Source organism: Branchiostoma floridae, chromosome 2 (genome assembly GCF_000003815.2).
Source record: "Branchiostoma floridae strain S238N-H82 chromosome 2, Bfl_VNyyK, whole genome shotgun sequence".
Lineage (NCBI taxonomy): Eukaryota > Metazoa > Chordata > Leptocardii > Amphioxiformes > Branchiostomatidae > Branchiostoma > Branchiostoma floridae.
Window position 1 is genome coordinate 24,057,594 of NC_049980.1, and position 22,794 is coordinate 24,080,387.

Below are 22,794 nucleotides of genomic sequence, written 5' to 3' on the forward strand. Positions count from 1 at the left end.
AAATGCCAAAGTATCGAATTGAGATACGCTCCAAACCGAAGTTTTTGATAGGGGTCCTGGCTTGTGGAGTGGTGATTAGTAATATTTGAAAACAAGTTGTACCATGCGAAGAAATGTTTCAAATTTCCAAAGCAGAATGTCTCATCATATGGGGGATCCCTATAACCTCCTTCAAGCCCTTGATCTTATCTTTCGTCAAAGTGGCTCGTCGCCAATGTATGAAGACGTTTTGAATCTCCCCTTGGCCCGGGCCCCAGGACTATATCTGTAACTGGTGCATGACTCTCGTGATCAATAGATTCTGTCCGGAGCCTCCCAACTTTAGTTTAAAGGCCCTGTAAAAGTTTGTGTACAACAGACTTCGTTACCAAGGAAGTCTGTGTAGTTGCCGCGGGGCGCAGTATGCCGGAATGAGAAATATTTAGATTATAATACTTAAAGAAAACTGGTAAGAGGGAGAAGAGGGGGAAGAGAGGTGTCAGCCGTCAGTAGATGGGAGTTGACATGTGCAGACAGAGGCGCTGAGAGAGAGCTGACCCTTCCCGCAGGAGAAAACGAACTTAACGTGAACTCCACATGACCTTTACAGTTACACTGAATACTGTACTCACATTCTGCCTACCGGTGGACTACGATCGTAGTATTAACAAAATGTTAAATTGCTGTCGTTTGGGAGTTTTGAGCAGTGAGGAACCTCGAGGTATTTTTTACTCAATTCCTTTGATCGGATTTCTTCACCTGTTGTGTTGGCTGTATTTAACGTGTATGATGCACATGCCAGGGTGCAAATAGGTTGAACCAAGAGAGTCTATAGGATAAATTAATTCACGAACGTGCATTGCATATTTGACAGTAACAAATAAACGACTGATAGATATGATGGCTTTTCCTGCTGTTTTGCGTTCTTGTGGACCACACATAAAATGCATTCCACACATGATATACGGCGAGGTCACCGCGAACGGTCTCCTGAACTACACATGTACCTAGTTAGATCATCATTCCTTCTTCTAGGGTTTTCTGTTGAGAGGGTCAAGGACTTGATGACGGCCATGCCTCAAACACTGATTCAGCGAATACTAGAATAGTTTTGCACAAGGGGGTCATTTTTAACTTAATATAGTCCTGATAACTTGTATCTTCGATGGTCAATAGACCCCTTTTTCTGCACGGACGTGGCAAGTCGGGAGAGAACGAAAAAGAAACGGACAGAGAGATGAAATTAGAAGAGGAAACAACAGATGATGATGTGGCATCGTACTGCTGCAATCCAAATAAATAAAGAAAGAATGATATCAAAGATCAAACAACTTGAGATGAACAGAAGCTTAAGGTTCGGGTGATGGGGATGATGGGGGTAACAGTGCCTCAGATCTATAATACAATGGTTGATCCCGACACTCCCTCCGTGATTGTTGTAAATCGGACCTTCGTCAGTGATAGCGAAACGGTATCACCAGGTCGCACCTTTATGGGTCAGAGGTCACGGGAGCAGGTCAGGCAGATGGAGTGGGTGGTCGTCATAGCAACAGCTGAGGCATGTTCCTCTCGGGATGCTGCAAACAGGAGAAGATCTATTAAAGGGCAGGTACTGCAGTTTCTCTGTCAGATAAGAAATACACTTCATGTTTTCAAGATGACATCCCAGATGATACCACCACAACAACTCCGCAAAAGTGGTATGAAGTTTTGACACTGCTAGGCTTTATATCCGGGTTCTACCTGAAATATATTTAACGTTATGTACATTATAGCCTAAGCCAGCGAAAATGATGCTCAGAGAGTATGTCATGTTCGGTAGTAGCTGTATTTTTCTTGATGTACCGACTGGTAAGGAGTTTACTATCAATCAAATCCAAGCGGCACACACTTTCATCGTCATCATCTCCACCTCGCCGGCCGTGATAAAGTGGACCGGTAACGGCACACGGCGGACAGGGAACACTCGGGACGACTCCCTGTCGCCGACCTCGCCGATAATGGCGGTGGGAAATAGGTAATTGCCGTCCCCGGTCCTTTTAGGTCCCCGCAAGAAAGGCTGGCCTACTTCCAGACGAATAGGTCAGACGGGGGGCTTGGCCTCTGACCCTTTACGTCACCCGAAGTTCCCAGGGTCATGTGAGGGGGTGGGCACCCCTTGCCCTGGTTCCCAGAGGTCGTGTGAGGGGGTGGGGCAATCAGGACCCTGTTGTTGTGGTGTAGCTGAGGTAGTTTGCTCGGACCTCTATTTTCTTATATTGTTGACAATTTGACAAATCGATGTTGTGTTTTTTTCTTCTTCTTGGAAACGGTCTTCGATCAATGAATCAATTTATCACAGAATTTTAGGTTTCACAGAACAGAACAGAAGAATCAGTACGTAATGCCGATGGTGTTGAGGAATGGGAAATATTATCCTCGTGTTTTCTATCCTCTACAAACGCATGTTACCTCTTACAAGTCAAAGAAAATAATTATCGATCTTCCTTTTTGTGTCTTGTGTTTCTATATGGACCAGCCTATCACTTGTCAACCCTGTCAATTAGTGATAAATACTTTGTGAAGGCCTCCAGTTGATAATTGTAAGCCGAAGACAGTAACTGACTGACTGCTACTAGTGAAAATAAAGTTAGAGCTGGGAGATTGAAGGCTCTCTCTCCGGCAGCAGCTAGGTGTCTGCAATCATGTGTAACTCGCCAGGGGGCCAATCACTACCGTAAGTAAAGCCGACTCGGGGATACATTTACGTTCTTCAAATCAATACCTCAAATTTTCCTTGCCACACGACACAACCTGGTCTGAACAGCCCTGACATTTATGTATTTAGTGCGGCAGCTACCAGTACATTCTGCAGGACCTGAGCCGCATCTCGACTTACGGTGACGTCTATGACGACGTTGGTCGCGACCGGTGTCTCATGTGGTTGGGCGTTGGGCAAATACAGGCGATTGGCGAGTGGGGAAGGGGTGTTTGGGAAGGGCATCTCCATCTCTTATTTCTCTTGTTGCGACTGTTTGCAGCAGTGAATTGCAGGAGGTTTTAAACTTCGTTGGTTCTCGTCGTTGAATGTTTGACAGAGCCCGGACTGTTCCCCTCAGTTCCGCGTCGATGGCGACAGTGCAGGGAATGTCTGTTTCCCCGACCGTTTGTACTGTAAGTTACATCAAGTGAGTTCTGTTTCTGCACTGCCTCCATCGGCAGGAGGAGTGTTGGTGAAGTGTGCGGTACACTCAACAACTCACACCACAGCCCAGGTAGCACTCCAGGCACGTCGGCTGGCGGCGTGGGGCGACAGCTTGCAGGGCGCTAGCCCGCTGGGCATGCTCCAATTTTAGGACCACTCCCAATGGTCAGTTTGTACCACCTGCAAGTCCAGGGGCAAACCATTGCCTTCTTTTATTATGATACAACCAAATCGACTGCGTTTTCTACAGCACAGAAACTCAAGAAAGATACAGCTCTTCAAAGCTACATCTACCTGTCTCAATTGGTCAATCGTCGACAACCAGTGGTTATCTTTCACGTCGATAGGCTACTATTATCTCTATATACAACGGTTGAGAAAATGGGCGGAATTCTTTTTTAAACCTTGCTGGCTTCTACTGGGGGCGATGGGCGAGATCTAGACAAAATAGGCAGGGAGACGCGAGGCGGCAGTCTTCTTCAGTGAGGCGTCGACAGACAACAGACTTGAGAAAGACCAGAGAGGGCTAGCCGACATCTCCGTTCCACCTGACTGGCTTTTTTTAGGACGTCACCCAACGCTCAATTTCTCAACTCTATCCTTCAATCAACTCGTCTCTTCTATTCAGTAGCAGACTGAAGGCGCGACTTGTGTGCTATTACCACACGCACACACACACGGTATCTTCCACCAATCTAGGTCACTGGAGAACATAAAAATCTTTTCGCGGCAATCCCTGCGGCTCGTTTGTTTTTGTAAGTTCTGAACGAGCCGCGTTGTTGAATCCGTCTAGCCGCTGACCTTCCATAAGGTCGTTTAGTGAATTACCGGTACTTTAGAGATCTCGTTAGTGATTCATGGCTTGAAACACGTAGCCAGTGTTTACGTTACGGGTCGGGATTCAGGCGTATTAACCCCTAACTATGACGATAAGTCCGCGGCATCGGACTTCGGCTTTAGTTATGTACCCTGCCTCTCACCTTTGAACTGAAATGCTGTGTTGCTGTGACCCGAGTTTCAGCAACTTAGATCATCTCCGCATGGCACTTGCATACTGCTCAATTGAAAGTTGCAAAGTTTCTGATATAACTTTGGGGGAGTTTGGGAAATCGAAGTACCGATCAATATTGTAAACAGAGAAATAACTTGAGATGGCCTCGGCTAAAAATACCGGTCTGTCGGGCGGTCGCTGGGCGGAGCAACTGTGGAAGTTCCCCGGTAGAGATTGAGGGGCAGATTGCGGGAGGGTGATAACATTGATACGCACCGGACCGAGGGGTCCGCGCGATTGTCATGCACGGACAACTCGTGACAAACAACCGGCAATGTTTAAACTGGATCTGGTCTTATTTGACTGCGAGTTTCTTCCCACAGTCCGAGTTCTTTTGCTACCTAGCTTGCTCCCCACCATCTCGCCCATGGTTTGAAATGGACAATCCCTCATTCCCTGGCTTCCTATTCATAACGGTCATTTTTGAACACCTACACTTCTAGCTAAGTTCTATCCCCAAAGCATTCACGGAAACACAGCCTTTGAATTCGTATTCATGTCGTGATAAGAGTAAGTAGAAAATCTCCAGATACAAAAGAACTTATATCAAGTTACGTACAAAAGCAGCAAAACATCATATATTAGCAAAATACTCGTGATCTGGTATCAAAACTTTGCATATACAACAAACATTCATGGAAGAAATGTAGGCGACAGGTCAACAAAGACGCCCGTAATAGGCTGGAAATGCTACAATATTGCCCGATACAGAGGGTAACATTTTCAATCTACCCACACTACCGGTAAATATTACACTACCATCCAATCACTAACAGGCTGATATTTAGTGATACAGCCTTCACTAGACCTGACCAGTCAGGCACACACAACTTTATATACAGGGTTAGTTTTTACTCTCCAATTTACAAAATATTTTCAAGTTAGACCTACTCTTGACTGACACCTGCCAATCAAATATAACGTCATGGCTCAAATTTACAAAAGGTAGACTTCTGAAGGCAAGTCCTTGTTAGTAGGATGTAGATATATAAAATTCTGGTTTTGTTCCAAGATGCACAACATTTGCAGGGTCTGCTAAACATATACAGGGATTCTACATCACTTTCTATGCAAAATGTACAAAATCTGTCTGGCTCATCCTGGTTCCGTATTAGAAACATGTACAAAATTTATCAAAACAGTAGAAAAATTGCCTGGAATGTACATAAGTTCGGTAGGTAGGCAGAGTTCAGACACAATCTCAGAAGGGAATGGTGCTGGAAAGTTCAGGCACTGTGCACTGTATTTCAGGACAGCTAAATTCGGAGTCTGTACGGAATGATCAGGCACGATGTAAGTCGCTCAGGGGACAGTCCGTCTGGCTGTGTGTACACATCCGGTTTTGCCGCGAGTGTGAGGATCGAACCCAGGATCGCTGTAACTTTCTACACTGGATGATTTCATATGAGTAGTCCGTGTGTGGTGGCGACCAATGACTCGAATCCCACGACCCAGGCAATCAACTTGTCGGTCGATTGCTGGGTCGAGTCCTTCGTGCGTCCCCTAATAAATAGTGGAATTAGATTTGAAATAAATCTCAAAGAAGTCCGACTCTTGTGAGCTCGCAAAGAGGGCTGCATGAAGTGTTCGTCTGCCCTTGCGGCTGGAGAGGGGCTTGTTGGAGTGGGGATGAATCACAGTAGGGACGCCAGGCTGGCCTCCAGCCAGTCGCCCTGGATGAGTTCGGACACCTCAGGTGTGGAGTAGTCCTGGAAATCGAAATGAGACGCTACGGTGTTCAGGTCTAAAAACGGACTGCTGCCGGGAATGTCAAGGTCCATAAAGTCCATGTTCATGTCCATGTCCATACAGGTTTGGAGGAGACCCGCGTCCGTCTCGGACTGCACTTCGGGTTGGGTCTCGACTGGTGCCGCCGGCTTGGCCTGGACGGCCCGCTGGATCGGCTCGAAGTCGTCGTAGAACGACACGGGCTCGGCGCGGTCCGGTGTACGCGCCGTGGGGGATGACGGCACCTTGGCGGGCGGCGTGTGCTGGGAAGGCGGCAGCTCCACCGCCTTGCTCGCCGCGATGCTCTCCCTGAAGCGGCGGTCGATCGTCAACTTCAGCTTCGGCACTTTGAGCGCCTTCTCCCGGTGAGTGGTCTGCGCCGCCCCGCTGTGTCTCACCTGCTCCCTGGCACCGCCGCCGCTCGACTTGCTCCCGCTGGACTTCTTGGATTTCGACTTGGACTTCTTCTTATCCTTCCCATTCTTTGATCCGCTGCAAGGTTTCTCATCCGCCTTCTTCACCTATGAGCCAACACAAGAAAACGCGAAAATCGTCAAATAACAGCAAAACACACAATAACTCCTTGTAAAACTAGGTGTAAACCTGACCTGTGCTCTGGGAAAAGGCATGCGATGGCCAAAAAAGGCGAGCAGTGTTTACGTTTAGGCCTGTGTTTTATCGCCCTACAAGCAGTAACAGTTGCGGGGACAACATTACACTTGCATGCAACACGACCCGACGGCCCGACGCTCCTGCCCAGCCGCCGGGGTCAACCACGAGACACAGGGGGGATCCCGCCGTGCGAGCCTCGGAATTTTTTTACGAAGCAACGAAGAGAATGCCAGACACAGAAGATTGACAGTAAAATTCGACGTGAATTGGGCTATGAACGGACTTGTTTGCAAAGCAGATTGAAGTAGGCAAGCCGGTAGGACCCAGGTCCAATGTAAACATGCACAGTCCGAGACTTGGCTGTAATGAATTCAGCGCTAGAAATTCGGTGTGAAAATTGGGGGTGTTTCGAGAACATTTCGCCGATCGGATTGGGTCGGAAACTTTAAACTCAGGAGGGGATCTCTGAAGTTTGTCTTTCACGCGAAAAGTTGCGGGGAACGAAAGTTGATGTTAGAATCAATTCCTGTTTTCACTAGAAAAGCCCTTCCAAAAACGCGTGGGCGAGAGATCATTCAAATATCCTACACACGAGGCGGCGTGTTTCTGTTATGAACCATACACTTGAGCCACGCACATAAAAATACTTGGAACGAACAGTTGGCTCGATCAAGCCACACTGGCATCGCTCCACTATGCACATGTAAATAAAAACAAGAGGATGGCAGATGGCAACACTTCGTGTGAAATCTAATTTAGAAGAGTAATCAATGAATGATTCTCACCTTTTTCCTGGGTCTGTACTTGTAGTCCGGGTAGGTCTCCATGTGCACGACTTTCAGTCTCTCGGCCTCTCGGATGAAGGGAACTCTCTCCTCGGCACTGAGCAGCTTCCATCGCCGACCCAGCCGCTTGGAGATCTCTGCGTTGTGCATGTCAGGTGCCTGCTCGGAGATCTTTCTGCGCTCGATCTGAGACCAGACCATAAACGCGTTCATCGGGCGCTTGATGTGGCCGTCCCGGCAAGACTTCTTGCTCTTGGCGGAGACCGCTCCGTTGGACCCGGCTGAAGGCGACTTCACCAGCGCTCCGCTGTCGTTCGACGCGGACGTTCCGTCGGATGACGTCGTGACGTTAGAGTTAGCACTTACGTTGGAGTCCACGCTGGATGACGAAGTGTCTGAGTCGTAGTCCGAGTCGCTGGCGCTCTCCATGTTTGTTATGGTTGGCTTGCCGCCAGCAGGCCCTGACCCGGCCGGCGCCGCGTGCTCCCAGCCCGGCAGGACCCTCACCCCCGTACCGGTGCTCCCCGTACTCCCGTTCCCGTTCTGTGGTACCATGGCTTACGTCCCTTCCTTGTGTGGTTCTTTCGGTCTGGCCCGCCCGTGTGTCCGAGGGTTGGTTCACACGCTGCACAAGCTCGTACCGTCAGCTTGGAAGACTGTCTGATTTCTGGCTGTCCACACCGAGAGCATGGCCTTCTTATCAACGCCGAAGACGTCACCGGCAAATCCCTTGCTAACCAATCAGATCACACGATTTCTGCGATTCGATAGAGTGACAGCCAATCCTGCAGTGGTAATTTGAACGCCCACCCCGCCTTCTCCACCTCTCATTGGTCCAACAATGTAAACATGAAAACTGATCGGCGGCCCGTTTCCGGGAGAAGGCCATGGCAATTACCTGTCCTTGGTGACTACACACCTCACACTGGTCTGTGTTTGTCATAAATACAGCCTGAATCATGTAAAGTTCTTCCATTCATCCACAAATTCGGGCAATTTTCTATCGTAATCCGGCCTAATCCGTGTATTGAAAATGATTAAGGGCCACCATCGGAATCAGACTTACATGAAGTGGATTGCCACTAGAAGTGTGTTGTTTTGACAAAAATGACTCATTCATCATCATCTATATCGGTACTTTGGTATGATTTCAAACTCATATGGCCATCTGCGCTCAGCAATGTAATTGTCATTTGCTGTCTATGTTAAGTACTATTAGCTTCAACATATTGAGAAAAGAGTTGTTATTGTTGTTACACCTCATAACGCTACAAAACATGGCGGCTGGGCCCTCAAGATTGCCAATTAAATACACAGAATTTGTATTCCTGACATACTGTTCACGCATGTAAATCCAACATCAATAATATCTCAGCACAGAAAGTGCAATATAAAATTCTGTCAGCGGGGTGCCACATGCACAGCTAACCCCAAAACAACACTTATCGCAAAATGCCAAAATATTTGTTTACACCGCAAGGTCTGTTTTTTGTTTTCTCTACACAGCTATGTCTGCAGTGCAAACATCGGTGGATTATTGCAGTCTGCTTTGACAAATGTTGAGAGGATCGAATGTTATCAGCGAAATGTTGACAGGCAAGGTTATTTACGACTCGCCCTTTACTCTTTGAGAAGGTTATTAATTCAGCAACGCTCCGAAAACCGCGAGATGTGTCATTCTTACCAAGCATTGAATCACCGTTTCGTGCAGAAAAGCAGGCATTGGGAAAATGTCCTGTTTTGGAAGTGTGAGTTTTTCCCACCTTGCGATCCGATCTTTCTGAAAACCGATGTGTATCGATGTGTATTGGCTCTAATAGGTTGTCTGATGTTAAAACAGTCTAGTCTACCGAAACACAGGCTACAACATCTTCGCCGATTATAACGGCAAATGTAGAAGTAAACGATGGTAACAACCTGTCTTCTGTTCTGGCTTTTTTTTTTCAATAAAAATTATGACATTGTGTTCACCGGAGCGTAGGTTGGATAACTCGATACCAAATGAGCTACTCTTGATTTTACGCAATTACACGTTATACCCAATAGGTATGTGCATAATTTGGTGTCTGACATAACCGCTTATGATACCATAACGAACAAACTTTAACATTCCCGTCCGTCCCATCCCCACCTACACCGAAACGGTAATTTGAGACCCCAACGCCCTGCCTCCCTATTGTTATGCCCCGCATTCATCAAAAATCCTGTATTTGTGTCTTATGCAGAATTCATACCCAGGACTAATTATCATGGCAGCTCCCTCCGATCTGTGATACACCAGCTTTACGGTGTAAATGCCAAGTTTGTGGGAGAGGCTACGGTACGCTAGACACGGCAGACAACTCTCCTTACTGTGCTACACGGTGTAGGAATCATGAATACACACTTTTATTGCGCCTGTCGTGTCTGGGGAGTGGAGAATTCTCTCCGCAGATCGCTCGTTCTTGTGGTCTCACCTAAGCGCTAATCTGGTGCGGAAGGCCTCAGGACCGTGTGGCTGATACAAGGTTACACACCAATTACATCAATATATTTCAAACCTCCTTGGTAACACATGTCCGATACCACTTTTTGACGGATCTTTCCCAATTCAAGTATTGCTCATGTATCCAATAATCTTTCGCATAAAACGTATGCAAATACATCGGCACAATTGTGCCCACCCAACTCTAAGCGTTTTCACGGTAATAGTCCGGCCCCCAACAAATTTATTCCAATCCTTCCACAAATTTGCGGATGGAAATGAGCTCAGCGAAGCGTGTCCGTCTGCCTAGCTGGACCCATCCTGAGGAATTATACTGCGATTGTATTCCCCCCTCACATTAATAAAAACTGACGGCTTCTCCCAGAGGATCAGGTAGCTTGCTAAACACGTCTCGATATCGAATCAGTCTGCAACTAGCAATACATTGTTACCTTGGTAACGTTGTTATAATTGACAGGTGCTCCAAACGGCTGCCCTGGAAAAGTGGGTCAAGCGTAGGAGGTGTGCTCTGGATCTCTCCTGTGGTAACAATTTCGGTCCACTGCCAAAGTGGTGGAGCCTTTGATAAAGCCCTGGAGGTTTTGAGTGAGATCGGCAGTGCTGAAGCCACATGTCTAAACTTTTATGATTGTAGCTTTTATGTGACAGAGCGGTTCAAACACCGCCAAACTGACCATGTCTGACTGTAACGTTAAATCCCGATTGATATTAGGAACTGACGAAGCTGCATCATCTACCTCCCCTTTCCAGAAGAACCCCTAGATCATAGTAGATGTACAGTCCTCTACACTCGGCCCCCACAGTGCTGCCAGCGACAGCACGTTTTACGTCAGACAGCGTTCACGTGGATAAAGTACTGTTCTGGACATAGAATAATACGATCATAACATAACATCCTTCAGACTTTGATTTGGGAACACCATGATAAGAATTATCTTAGCGCTGATGGCGGACAGAGGTTAGGTTGGGGAACATGAGTGTGGATCTCATTTGGTTGTCCATGGACACATGCTAAAATCGTCTGCGTAAAACTTCACCATTTCCAGCACTCCTAAGTAGCAGCTGGAAGCTGTGAAAGACTGGTTGCAAGATGACAAGATGAAAGATGACAGAATGACAATGTATGGCCCACTGAAGAGACTAACGAAATTATCTCTTTACGTTTTTCCTTTCAAAAACGGCGAATGTTTTAGACAGCGGACTCAATATCATTACAAACAGCGTGCCCGTATTCTAACGACTCATATATGAGGTAGAGCCATGTACATAAGTGAGTTAGAAACCTCGTATGCACCGACAAAATGCTTCCTTTGTGAGGCTCTTTCTTGACAGATTGGTAGGCACACGCGAACATTCTCCTGTCGCGTGCACACTTTTTAACCTTCTTTAATTTCGAAAATTTGATTTTCAGCAACTTTGTCCCGAGTAGTTTCGCGCAGGGTGGGCCCATAATGATGTAAAAACACTACAGTCATCACCATGGTGACGTTGTTTAAGTTGTTGTGGTGTTTTGGGTGAAGTTTGTGTGGTTAGGGACAGCTAGGCATACGCGTGATCCCTCCCACACGCGTGCTGCATTCAACGGGTTTCAAAGCCTCCAAATCTGACATGCATGAAATTCTAAACATGAGAAACGAGCGTCCCGAACAAAAACGCGGAATTCCCTATTATTCAACTTGTAGGAACGAATGTAGCCTCTATTCTCTGATGTTTCTCGTGTGTTTAGAAAACACGACGGTCCAAACGACTCATTTATGCAAAGTTTTCATTGTGGTTTTGTCGAAAAATATTTGTTCCCTTGACAAGATTGGTAGTATACTATGATGGATGGTGTATACAAAACCTGGATACTGTTGACGAACTTCAATGACAATTATTGAACATAATATTGTCAACGGCCAAGATGATCTTTCGTAAGTGACGACTTTTCATTTCAATATGTTCAGTCGACGGCGTGGGGTAAACCAATGTACAACTGTAGACATCACAAAGCAAGAAAAACTATCAATTTGGAGCACCCATTTATCAGTCTCCTTTGAAGACATGAAATGTACAGACAACAGACATGATGTCGTTTTTGTCGTGAATTTAAATCTTCATTTGCATGTCGCCATGGGACTTCAACAGGGTCAAGGACATATCCCGCTCACAGTATGCGTCACAACATGGGGACATAAAACACTGTAACCAAACTGGACAAGTTGGGAAGGAAATGGCACATGCATTGAGACCCACATCATCATCATCATCATCCATGGGCAGGGGTAACGCGGAATGTACCGGCCATCAGTCGGCATTTGATACCCTGCATACATTTGCACGCTGATCATGATCGCACTTGTATGTTTGCGTGCGTGATAACATGCTGATGATATCTCTCCCCCCTGACATCAGCAGAATCGCCATCTCCATCACTCCTGTCGTGTACCTACTGAACACCTGTCGTGTCGACTGATGAATCGTTTGCGTGTCCGTGTTGTAACCTGCATCATCCCTGCCACGGCCATGTCCAACCTAGTCAGAGAGTGATGGATATGTGACTGCTGACCCCCCCTCCCCTTACTAAACAAGGACAAATATTCGACATCCGAAATTTCCATAGTTATCCCTTGGTGATCCGGTTTCTGTTGACGCCAGGGTATCAATTTGTTTACATGTCCTCCCATGTCTGTGTTTTCTTGTTTGCTTTCAAATCAGTACGCAAACAGAAACAACAATAATTATCAGAAAAGATATCTGGCTCTGCAGAAATGTTGCCAGTTGCAGACACTACAACCAGCATAGTAGCAATATGACGTTTTTATGTAGCACATATGCAAGGTTTTATTGTTACATCTTTTGGAAACCCGAAAACAAGGATTACCATGTGGTGCACTGTTTGTTTTGAATTCAAGTCATTGAGTCATGGTGGCATTAAGGTCTATGAGACCACCTGCGCTTCTCTTTTAATACCATAAAGTTTCCTGCGTGTTATAAAGTCCTTGCTTTTTGGTACATAGTGACTTGCGTGAACATCGCCAAGAAAATAAATCGGTTGACAGTGGTTCTGCCTCCCCCCAACCCTACACCCCTCCCTCTGTGCACGAAATTGTAAATGCTGAGAACTCTTCCAGTTGAATCCTCCCGGTGTACATGTCACCACTGTACATGTGTATGGATGTCATCTGTGATAGATGGCTGGCTATGCGCTAGCGGAAAAAATGTCCCACTCACAATAAACCTCATGGGACGAAAATTGGTCGTCCATCACTTATTCCTGTCGCCCATGGAAGGTCTTGGGGACGCTTTTTTTCTTATGTTGCAAATTGTCTCACTGTTTTCCAGCGTTTCCAGCATTGTTTGTTTGTGCCTTTATTGAATCATGAATAACTCAAAATCTGCCTGCGGGCCGCTTTTTCATTATGGTCATGCGGGAGGGGGCTTGGGTCAAACAAGAAACAAAAACTTTCAGGTATAGATTACATGGTTGAACTCAAAATAACAAGTAAGCAGGAAATACTATAACTACAAAATAGCAGAATATTGGCATTGAGAATGAGGATATTGAAAAGAAGGCAAAGCATTTTACGCCAATTGCTAATGTATGTACAAGTGCGGTCTACAGCTTGATTTTGGTTTGTACCGCCAAGAAAAGTCAATTGTTAATTTGCTGCCTTTACCGTGGTAAAAATGGAATATCATGTAGTATGTTGTACGCACAACTATAAATACTTTGATGACATGTCATAAGGTGATAAGCAATGTATTTCGGAAGTGTAAACGATCATGAAGCTCTACGTTCAAATATGCTTGAAGCATACATAGCGTGATAGTTTCTCGACTGATCCGAAGTTTGTATAAAAGATAGGAGAAGTCGCCCTCATATTTGTCCAAATGAAAATCAGCAGAATTCATGACACCATTTCTTATTTGTGAGATATAACTTTCACAACCGCCAGTTGTGGCATCTAGCTATGCTGAAACGGAGTTCACCGGTTATAGATTGTCGATGCATGTGTATCATACACTTTCATGTGGTTGTAGACGTAAAAACTGCGGGCCCCTCCCAAAATTTCTGTTTCTCTCCAACGGCCCACGCCAGGTGACAGCCTAAGGCGCTGGCATTTATAATGAGTGGGCGTGGCGTAACGCCAGGTGATGCCTCCAAGGTATGCCGAGAAGGGGGCGGGGCAGTGGAAACCCTGTCGCGTGCCCAACAGCAATTATGAGATTGTGTTCTGCCATTCTAACTACTTGCCTCCCTCCCTCCCGCCGATAGATATCTGTTTGCCTTGAATCACACAGTGTGTGCTGGCTAGTAGAGTATACACTAGTTAGATCGGATGGAGCACAACGTTAGACTTGACGCCATTACAAATAGTACGTCCTGGACGCTTCCTGTTTTGAACCTCAGAGTGCGGAACTTCCGGAAAACTTTACGGAAACGCAAGTGGTCGCCCTCGGGTCCAAACTATCTTCCCGAATAAAGTTTCCAAGCGTAATTCTGCTTTCACCGCGATAAGATGAATAACTAACAGAATGTTGACTTTTTCTTCCTGATACTTCTTCGATTTACAGTATCGTTTCCTCTCGCGCAGACCGACGTAAGCACATACGCGACATAATAAGGAAGAAATCACGACATTTCGAACATTTTTCGGGAGGGGAGGAAACGGGAGTAATAAAGTAAAGGCAACAAACTGATAAGATTGGAAAAGTCACTGCGTCATGAGGCCAAAGTTCGCCCCGACAGCAAACAAGAACGTCCGAGGGAGAAGCGAGTCCAATCTAACTTTCGCAAACATCTTTTGTCGACCATGTCGGATACGTTTGCGTTGCCACGTCCGCTCGCCAGCTGTTCCTGTTTTTAAGTTTTGTTAAGATGGAAGAAGGATTGTGGGCAAACCTTGATCATACTTGCACGACTTCATACAAACATCGTCGCTTAACGGTTACCCAAGTATTCAGTCGCTGTTGTGTAGCCCAGTAACGCTTTTGTCTTCAAGCTTCAGGGACAACAGTGGCCAACAGTTGGCTTCCTTAGAGATAAAGCTCCTTCCATAAGGCCATAAGGAACAGCTGTCATCTGATTGTTGTCAACATTCATATTTTTAGTCATCGAACAACTTCAACTTCCTCATGTTACTAATGTTGCCATTAGAAACTGAGGAGTTGAAATATCTCTGAAATATTGGCGTATGGCTTCTGGCCCCTAGGTGAAATCCCAATGCTGTACCTCAATAATGATTACGTGTGTTTCCCATCTTTCACATGGAATATGTTTTTAAGACACCGAAAGTGCCATGAGAACGGAACGGGAACAAAGGCACACCTGTGCCTCCGCACGTGGCAAAAGTATGGAGTACAGTAACGCGCGGTCTTTCTCAGAACCATTTTAGTCTTGAATGGCATAACTTTCTCTCTGTGTTCAGATTAAGTTCCGTGTAGATGGAAAGAGAACAAAAGCTGGACACGAGGCTATTGTTGGGTACCAGCAAATCTTCTTACACTCCCCGGCCTCGTAATGACCGTTAACGACGAAAATCCACTTGCCATATGTTTGTGTGCGCCCGAAGAAAAGATTTAAGGGTCGTGTGAACTTTGGAGCAACAAAGGTGTACCTGGGGTGGTCGTGTGCCGGGCACGCGCTCGGACGGAAGTTTCTTTGATTCTCCTTACCTGTGCACACCTGAGTTGGACAGATGGCGCCGACACACCTGGACACGCCTACCTGAGTAAAGACAAGGGGACTGGTAACGTGTGCAGGCGATGTTTTTCTATGTCCAGAACAAGCATATCTGGCGTGCTTGTTTGATCTCCCATCTCAGAGCCGTGTTCTTAAAATGGTTCGACCTCTTGACGCTGTAAATGATTTAAAGTTGGCGGCGGCGTCACCTTTGACTTATGAACAATCGTGCGCCCTCCCTCCCACAATATACAAGAGGTTGTAAAGATCGCTAGGCAATATTTCTGATAAACTGAGGGCCGAGACTGTTTATTCAACAACGACGTCCTTAGATCTGGAAGACACCCTGCAAATGAAACATGTACACAGAACAAGGGCGAAGAGAATAAAGTTGTCAGTTTGTTGCCCGACTGCCATGAATATCACTTATTTACAAGAGTTGCAAAGGGCCGTTTTCCTTGACTGGTGCCATGTCACCTGTGGTAGGGAACAGGTATCTCACTTCAGCTCACCTGTTGACGTTGTGAGGACAAACACGGTCGCGTGGCAGATGGTGACCATATGGTGTTTATTAAGGTACGTGAGACAGGTGACAGAAGGGTGAGTCTGTCTACCTGTCTTTGTGTGGCCGCAAATGGAGGCATTGAGGGCTCTTGTCACACCTCCTATACTTATGAATCAAAGTAACCCGCTGATGTAACGTTTTATAAAAACATGGTTCCTCGTAACACAATTACCTGTCATCAACAAGGGCGGTCTCTCAGGCTTAAGGGTTCTTCTCACCTGGTGTCTGTAAAGGTGCATAGCCATAGGTGTGTACGATAAGCAGGCCGTTACCAGCGTGATCACGACTTACGACTGAATGGTGAAGGAATTTGGAGTTGAAAGAAACTCTCTAAAAGGACTATATTTGTTACCTGCCGACGGCACAGAAACCTCCAGCTGAAAACGTGTCACGGAGCTGGAGAAGCTGGATTAAGACAAGTTTTCTTCTCTCCGCCCTCACAATGGTGTGTTTTCTTGCCCTATCGGATCAAAAAGGGGACATAACGTGTAAACACCTTTGCGTGACAGGTGTGATACAGACGCATCTTCCACCGGAACAAAACAGTTTTCAACTTCTTAAGTGGCGCAAGGCAAAGAGCTTTGCAAGTATCACATAGTAGCTTCTACCACACGCACAGTCACACGTACACAAGCAGCGTCAGCAGAAAGTATACATGCAAATCTGAAGTTATTAGAGTTAACGTTATGTGGGGAAACAGATAGCATTTGAACTTTCAGAAGCAAGCTTAATAGTATTCAAAGTTATCAAGAAAAAAATATGCTGGCTCTTCTGGAGAAACTTCTGGTCTACTGTTCATGTGTTTATCAATTAGCTTATTAATCAAACAAAAGTTTCAATTACATACAAGTATCAAAGTTCACCAGGAAATAAATCTGGCGTTATTTGATGACTGAAAAGGTAAGATATCATTGGCCGACAGGTAGCAACAAACTTTCGACAAATGATTTATGACAGCTAACTTGTCGAGCTATGTAGCTCAGCTCACTTGTAGCAGGTTGATCTCTTGGTGATTGGGAGATCCTCTTTCAATCCAGGGAAGGGTCGCAAGTAAATGGACACTACAAGGGTACGAACGAACTTTTTGGAACCAGCATTTTCTTTTCAAAGTTCCAAAAATAAATCCATTCCCAGTCTTCAGAAATTGCTCTACATCTGATTATACTAATTTGCAGATAAGCCTATCCTTATCTACTTCATATCTTATATCTGAGACATGGGGGTGGAGGTGGGGGTGGGGGGTGCCTGGGTGGTCGTCTTGTCTGCGTTAGAAGGCAGTGTTAAGCAAACAGCGGCTTATAGGCAGGTGCTGCAGCAATAATCAGGACAGGTGAGTGACAGGTCCAGAAGAGCGCGACCTACAATTCTGTGAAGAATCAACAAGCCGAGTGGTCACCCCCGGCCTCCGACTTATTGGCCCGTCTCGGCTGGGAGACGATTCTTTCTTAAGGGTGGATCTTCCAAATCCCTGGACTTTAAGGGTCTCATTCACGACACGATTGGCAAGTAAGTTGCCGTGTGTCCGCATGGCATCGAAATGAAAGATTTACGAGTTTTTAATCGCCAGGTCAAATAGGGTCGCGTGGACAGGTAGAACCATAAAGGCGCCTTAGAGACATTCTTATGACAGGCTTAGTGGAGCCTCCGTCAGCAGCCAGATTATTTGTCTTGAAATTACTCAGGCTATTCTTTCGTGTTCCGTTCTGCGTTCTTAACATGGCGTGGGTCGAAGGGCTTAGGAAAACACAAGACAAAGTATCCCTTTCACTCAAAGACATTCGGCCTGGCCATACCATCACACCTTACGGTCGTTACTTGGATAATAGACAGGATCTCGCGACTGAACCCTATCAACATGTCAGGTACATATATTGTCCTTAGGGTACAAAATAGCCTATGAAAATACCAAGACATTCTGTCTGATTCGTGCCTTGCCATGGACTAAATACGACAGAAAACAGACATTGTTAAGGTTTGTGCTAATGATTCTCCCACGCTACAAAGCACTGCGCCTTGTTGCCTACACAGGACGACGGGTTAATTTACGCAGGACACTGGACCGATTTTGTTTTACCTGACCTCGTGACCAACAGGGTCTACTGAGTCATAAAACACTATTGTCCGTGACTTCTAGTCATCGTACTTTTGTTCGGAACTTTTAGTCATCTTGAAGCACGTGGGCGACGGAATTCCAAACTTCGGGGCGTTCACGGACGATTTCGTGTGCGTGTTGCGAGGCGTTTTCTTGCAAGACAGGTAATCTGGTTCACGGGAGGGAAATACTCTACGCTTTTCCTACCGTGAAGCCGTTCCTTTAACAGCTGAACAAAGTGAGAAACACTCGCGGGCTGAATAGAGGAACGTTTACCTGCCAAATACCTGGCCATACAATTGCTCAAACATCTCACCTTAGGGGCAGTGTTTGTCTACAAAATCCTTCAAATCATCCAGGGTAATTGACGCAGGAGGTTGTGTCTTGCGTTGCTTGGTTTCGCCTATTTAGAATACAGGTGAATAGTGCGTGGGCATACCTGGTCGCGTGGCAGGTGTGGTAAATGAAAACCAATTCAGGGAAAAAATAACAGCACTTTGAAGTGCTGTAGCTAGGTAAACATGTCGACTTAAGGTGTTATTTCTGCTAAGATATGTTAGAGATTCGCCTGGGTGCTTCTGATAGAGCTGGTGGAGAGGTCTTGGTGGAGGGAAGAATAGCTATATAGGATAGCCTATTGAAATCGACAGCGATAAGAAGAAAAACATCAAGGAATTTTTGATGACGACGGTTTCCATGGCGGGAGGATCCATATTCACTACCGTGCCCCCGTTACGTCCATCATGTAACAACAGAATCGAAGTCACAGTCTTTCATGTCGCCGGAGACGCATCGCCCCGAAAATTGAGTTTTTGCAAAGGAGCAGAGACGTTCAAAGTTCCGCTGACAGCTTTACGGCACGTTAGCCCGCGGCTACCCACCCGCTCTCAATGGGGAGGAGCGCGATGAATAGGAACGGCTGAATGGACGCGAACTTTGGTATTTACCGTGTCGTTCATCTACCTGCATTTGGACCCAGCTAATCTCTCCAAATTGCTATGCTGAACGTTAATAGCTTGTCTGCGGGTGTGTTTTTCATCTCATTTTGTATTCCAAGTAATCATGCGCCCAAGGCTTGGCGTTACTGTTTACACACACGGAGGATTAAAGAAATTGTCTACCCATTTTGTGACATCACCACATCTATTTCGATCCCCATGTTAGTCTACAACGATGAACAAAAGTTCACATCATCGTCTTTTCAGTCTTGGATACCATGTGCTTAGTTCCAACATCCAGCTTTTTCTTATAATACTCTAACATTGACAGAATGTCCTGGTAACATATCATCGGAAGGAGTGACTTGGAGTGTCAAAGGTCACGTTCTTGTTGGAAAATGTGTAGAAAACTATGCAAGACTGTCAACCAATGACAACGTAGGATCTATTTTTAACGTGTAATGAACTTTGCTTATATCCATGCATTTTCTCTCAGGAGTAACATACAGCATGTGCAACAACTTTTTTCTGCAACAACTTTCGGTCAACCAAGGTTTAAGACTCGTATATGGATTGTACATACTCAGAGGACCGGTCAATCCCAAGTGTATCAAACTCAGCAAGATAGTACCTCCGAGATATTACATAGGGTATGGACAGTATAAACAACTCTGAATGCTGAAGAGTACTAAAGTTAGAGTGGTGCAAAGTTCGTCATCGTTTAACTGGTAAACGACGCTGACGCCCCAATACTTCCAAACTTCGCTCCGTCGCACAGCGTTCTTGATAAACGTATCGCTGGTGCGTTCATTTCGGCACCCCGGTAACATGAGCCAAAAATAGTGCAAAATGAGATGAAAAGGTCGCGATGGCTGAAAATTTCATTATATTTTTGCTGATGACAATTACTGGGCGGCCGCACGCAAGCACCTTTACTTGTGGATCACGTTTCCACTCCCTAATTACACGACTTAATATCTGGGCCTGGTGTAATTATTTCGGCGCTCGGAGATCAGATCTATCATCCACAGGGATGAAAAGGGTTAAACATGAGTAAACATGGAGAAGCTTAAGCTTATGGTATCCGAAAGGCCCAGTCGAACTTTTCTTTTTCTTAAACTAACTTTTTTAGGGTTTTTTTTTTAAATTTCTATGGTGATTCTCACAATTTGTACATATGAGTTCTACATAATTTTCTTGTTGTTGCAATATTTGATAAATGAATGAGGACATAATGGGTCCCCCGTTGGGAATTTTTGCAGTAAAAACCTTACCCACGGCCATATCATATTCTTTGCTGTAACATTTATGCCCCCTCACAAGATAGCTTCATCTAGATATCATACTCGTCATGCATCATGATAGGAGGACAGAATGGAGTTTCTTTCCTTTTCACCCATTTTTTGGAGCTAGACTTTTGATAGATGTCCACAGGTTGGTTGTTGGATATATCTGAAACCCAGACAAGCGACCGCTGATGACCCCAACAGCGTTAATATTCCATAGCCATGTGGGGATAGATGATATCATGGCGTATACCCGTTACTGGCATGGATGCACGTTCATTTTGTACACACCTGAAATTAGCCCGTAATGGGTCATTGCGGCTTGCAGTGCGCTTCATTCATCTTGGGGGGGTCTGGTCTGTCTTGTCCTCTGATATTGAAGTATTTCACGTCGTCTCATCATCACCCACCTGTTTATCTAGGCAGGATTGACATCGAACTGGAAAAATTTCCAAAGGGATATTGATTATGGTCACGGACTTTCTTCTCAACTCTCTTTTCGGCAGATATCATGATGTCAAGATAACTTTGCTTTCGTCTTATTCCTTCTTTGTTTTTTCTTGACAGTCTGTCTTGAGGGCGGCATGTGTCTCCTCAAGTGACATTTCTTGCGAAAGTAACATGCATGCAAACTTGAGAAGTTGATACTTTTGGCAGACTAATATCTACAAATCGAGTTTGTGTGTCGCCTAAAAGGTGTATATCGCCGATCTTAAATAAATCTATGGCGACATCGCAGCTTTCAATATTTTGTCAACAAAGTCGAAAATACGTGCTGGCCGACACGGTCGCTGGGTTCATGCGATGTTGTACTTTTCATATACATAATTCATGCCATTAAACCCCAGTTTATTCCATTACCATGGAAACGGATCAACGATCCTGGCAGCTGACGGGTTGGTTTACATGGATACACTATTGTTTTTCTCCCGTTCTTCAGTGGGGGTTTTAACTCTCCTCATAGCAAATAAACTGTGTTGAGCACGCATGGCTGATTTGGGCAGAATTTATGCATTTTTGCTGGAGGCGGTGATTAGCGCTCCAGCGCTCCCATTCTGAAGAGTAATGCACTTTGACTGATTGCCTCGAAAAGCGGCAATAACTACCCACCGTCTGCCAACGGAGATTGGGAAAGAGGTGTGTCCTCGATGTGTTTTTGATAAAAAAATTCTAAACACCTTATTCTAGCCGTTGCGCTTACATGGCTTAGCCCTCGCGGATTTGGGGCGAGGACCGTCGGTTGAAGTTCCACGGGAAAAGCGTCTCTTATCTTTTCAGAATATGTCACGACTCGCGACACTAGTCTAAAAATCTCAGGGTATCGACATATGATATTCCTTCCATGCGTGCTTACGTTGTTGTCACTGATGTATATTTCTATAATCAACGTTAGATATCGTTTGCATGTGTAGATACACATCAAGAGCTGTTTGAGTAAGCGTGAACTTTCAATCAGTACTAGTACTAACCGTCATAGAAGATGTGACACGAATTGTTGTGTCAAAAAAAAAAAAGATTTGTTACTTTTGGAAAAGTCTGCATGTTGCGCACAACAAATTTGCGCCCTCTTATGAAAAATGGGGCTTTCTAGTCCAGTAAGCCCACATGACTGATTAGTCCCGCACACGAATACTTTATCTGCATAACAAAAGTTTCCTTTTGAGGCGCACGTGGGCTGCATAATTTGACGGGCCTCCTCACCCCCGGGCGATGCCGACGCGTGGCCAGAGCGTGCCGAGGACGCGTCCCTTTCCGGGGCCTAGGAGGGGGGAGGGGGGTCTGACGGCCAGGTGACCACCCCCCTCCCTCCGTCTTCTATACACTCCAGACGGACGAGGTCACGGGGTCAAGGGGAGGGCGTGAGGGAGCAAGGACCAGACACATTTATTTTCCGCGGTACAAAAGCAAGGGGGCAGATGGGGCCGGGCGGGTTAGAAGAACAATAGCTAGCCATGCTGGGGCCATTGTTTCCCATGTATGGGGCCAGACGGCCCCAGAAAATCGGCGAAAATGACAAAATTGGTCCTGGTTGAGAATTCAGAGCAAGTCGGCTGACGTGAGAACAGTAATACAGCAAACTGGTGATCCGTCTTAAAAAGGAAAATAAAAAGTATTCAAAGCAATGCAAATGTGACATACCAGCAAGGCAAGTGTACTGAAGACGAAAGGTATTCCACTGTCGTAAAATCGCACGGAACGTCACAGTCGTAAAACACCGTAGGGAACCATATGGTTGTTCCAGGACAGGTGCTAGTAAATTTTGTCGTAAACTTGTTCATAGAATGTTGAATGTCATGCGACTGGACAGGCAAGGTCAAAGCCCCCCTTGTGTCATTACATGCCGTGAAGTCCCAAAATAGAAGTTCATGTCATATTCAGGACGTGCCGCTGTGCATTGTGCAGAAAGCATTACTCAACAAGACT

General features: G+C 45.7%; 1 protein-coding gene across 1 annotated transcript; it reads right to left on the reverse strand.

Annotated features, from left to right (window-relative positions):
- Nucleotides 1-4,695: 4,695 nt before the first annotated feature.
- On the reverse strand, nucleotides 4,696-8,032 carry LOC118409483 (transcription factor SOX-12-like). Its single transcript, XM_035810531.1, has 2 exons — nucleotides 7,340-8,032; nucleotides 4,696-6,463 (listed from the first exon to the last, which is right to left on the reverse strand). Exons 1-2 carry the CDS (start codon nucleotides 7,892-7,894, stop codon nucleotides 5,849-5,851), a joined length of 1,170 nt encoding a protein of 389 aa, XP_035666424.1. The 5' UTR covers nucleotides 7,895-8,032; the 3' UTR covers nucleotides 4,696-5,848.
- Nucleotides 8,033-22,794: the final 14,762 nt, after the last annotated feature.

Excerpts from the sequence above, each read along its gene's own strand:
- LOC118409483 (XM_035810531.1), bottom strand. The coding sequence starts at position 7,894 with ATGGTACCACAGAACGGGAACGGGAGTACGGGGAGCACCGGTACGGGG. Across the intron at positions 6,464-7,339 it reads AGTACAGACCCAGGAAAAAG|GTGAAGAAGGCGGATGAGAA; the intron begins GTGAGAATCATT and ends GTTGGCTCATAG.